At 41.1% G+C, this 1,899-nt stretch overlaps 1 protein-coding gene across 1 annotated transcript in view; it reads right to left on the reverse strand.

Annotated features, from left to right (window-relative positions):
- LOC104961044 (signal peptide peptidase-like 3) overlaps positions 1–1,399 on the reverse strand; it is a 17,082-nt gene extending 15,683 nt beyond the window's left edge. Inside the window, exons 1-2 of the mRNA XM_010789249.1 lie at positions 1,297–1,399; positions 1,170–1,182 (exon numbers count right to left, since the gene is read on the reverse strand). Of these exons, the coding sequence (XP_010787551.1) occupies positions 1,170–1,182; positions 1,297–1,399 (116 nt within the window). The remainder of the gene's footprint in view (positions 1–1,169; positions 1,183–1,296) is intronic.
- Between the last annotated feature and the right edge of the window lie 500 nt (positions 1,400–1,899).

A 1,899-nucleotide genomic window follows, 5' to 3' on the forward strand; every position in this document is an offset into this window, starting at 1 on the left:
TCGCTAATGCAGAACTTAAACATCAATGTCATATCTGCAAAAGCATAAAGAGGGTCATAATCTTTAAACGGTCATAATTCTGACACATGTAGGGGACCTCTCAATGCCCCTTCTTTTGTGAGTTTAAATTTTGTATATTAACTTATGTACCCCACTTTTCAAACGACGCACGAGGTATCTTACCGCAGTAGGTAATTATATTATGGGTGTACTGTCGAGTCAGCTCCTTCTCGAACATAAATTCGTCGACCAGAATCAGACACTGGGAGGACAACAAAGTATTGGGACCTTTGTACCGTGCAACGAGGGTCAAGTGACTCTCGTGGTAAATCGGTTTATACGAAAGTGTTGTAGCTCACGACCATTCTATTCTATATTGAAAATCACTAGGCCACTGTATGAAGCATTAGTCTGGGGTGACATATAGGTTGGGTTTATGTACATTTTTACTGACATAGAACGTGAGGGTGTCGTAAATGATAATAAAGTGTATCTTTAGACCGTTAGTTTTAGAGACATTAAGTGTTTAGTTACAACATTATAGTGTGTTGTAACATTTTAAGTTCCTAAAGTGTCGTAAATCTCAGTATCAATTTCTCTTCTACTAACATAGTTTTCGGGGACATTATAGTGTTGTTTTATAGGTATTTCGTCATCTTAACCTAAAGTGTAATAAAATTGATAATAAAGTGTCATTTCGGTTAATAGTTTTAGTAGAATCGTGTTGGTACTATCTGATATATATATTTCTTGTGTTGAGTAATGACCTTTTAAACTTAACGTGCGTAACGTGTACACGTCTATGCGTGATGAAGATTGGCCGGCACACAGACCGTTGGGACAGAGGGATTTTTAATGCGTAGGTGTCTTGTTTGACGTAGTAGGTTAATGCAAAGTCGGATCTTTGGACATAAAGAGTTGCTATAGGTCCCTACGGACTGAACTTCTAAGATCGTGTCCCGTCAACCTTTTTTACGGGGTTTATCGCAGAATTAAATGTGGTCCCTCGGATTCGTACGAACGAAGCCTGTAGCTTTTAAGTCCTTTGGAGGTGGACTCGTACAAATCATTATAATTGAAACCTTTCCTGTAGGCTCTCCTCACCCTGTTTGTCTGTGTAGTTTAGTGTAGGTGTAGTCTCGGCTTCGGTGATTTATGAGAATCTTGACGATCTGTAGCGCCCTGAACCGCACGAGATAGTTGGAACTCGCTCTCACTTTCGCCGAAATTTGCCCCTTTCGCGAAAAAGGGCAAAATTCGCGATTGCGAAATCTGTAAGCCGCGTCGTCTCCCTACTTAGACCTAGATGAGAAGCTCTGCCTAGGTTGCTGGTGTTTCGGTTTCGACAGCCTGGAAGAGAACACGGCAGGATCTCAAGTCCGAACCCGCCATAGTCCATAATGCATATGGTCGCCATAAAGACGGGGGGGTGGACCCGTCCGAGTCCAGTTTTGCATAGTCTGCCGTGGTTCCATCCCATTTCAAAGTGCTGTTTGACACTCGGCGTAACGGGCGTAACCCTCGATGCATTCCAACATCCAATCACAGCTTGAGGACTAATCACGTGGGTTGTCAAACAGAGCGGAGAGAATACTTACTTCCGGGTGTAAAATTCTCTAAAGCAACTTCTTTGAGCTGCTCCGACCCTCGGTCCTGACGGACTCCAAATGTCCGGCATTATACAATCAAACAAATAAATAAACAGAAGGATAATTGTGTCTTATTGTTGAGTAAATAACACCGTGTGGTTTAGAAAATAATACAAAATTAGAAGTACGAGTTGGGAGTGAGAATGTGTTGGTATTTACCCTGCATTATGCACATGTTATTAATAAAGGATTATGTTATTGTATGAACTCTATTTACAATGTATTCACATTAATAGTTCATAATCAACGA

Source organism: Notothenia coriiceps, unplaced genomic scaffold (genome assembly GCF_000735185.1).
Source record: "Notothenia coriiceps isolate Sejong01 unplaced genomic scaffold, NC01 NC01_scaffold00032679, whole genome shotgun sequence".
In the NCBI taxonomy this organism is placed as follows: Eukaryota; Metazoa; Chordata; class Actinopteri; order Perciformes; family Nototheniidae; genus Notothenia; species Notothenia coriiceps.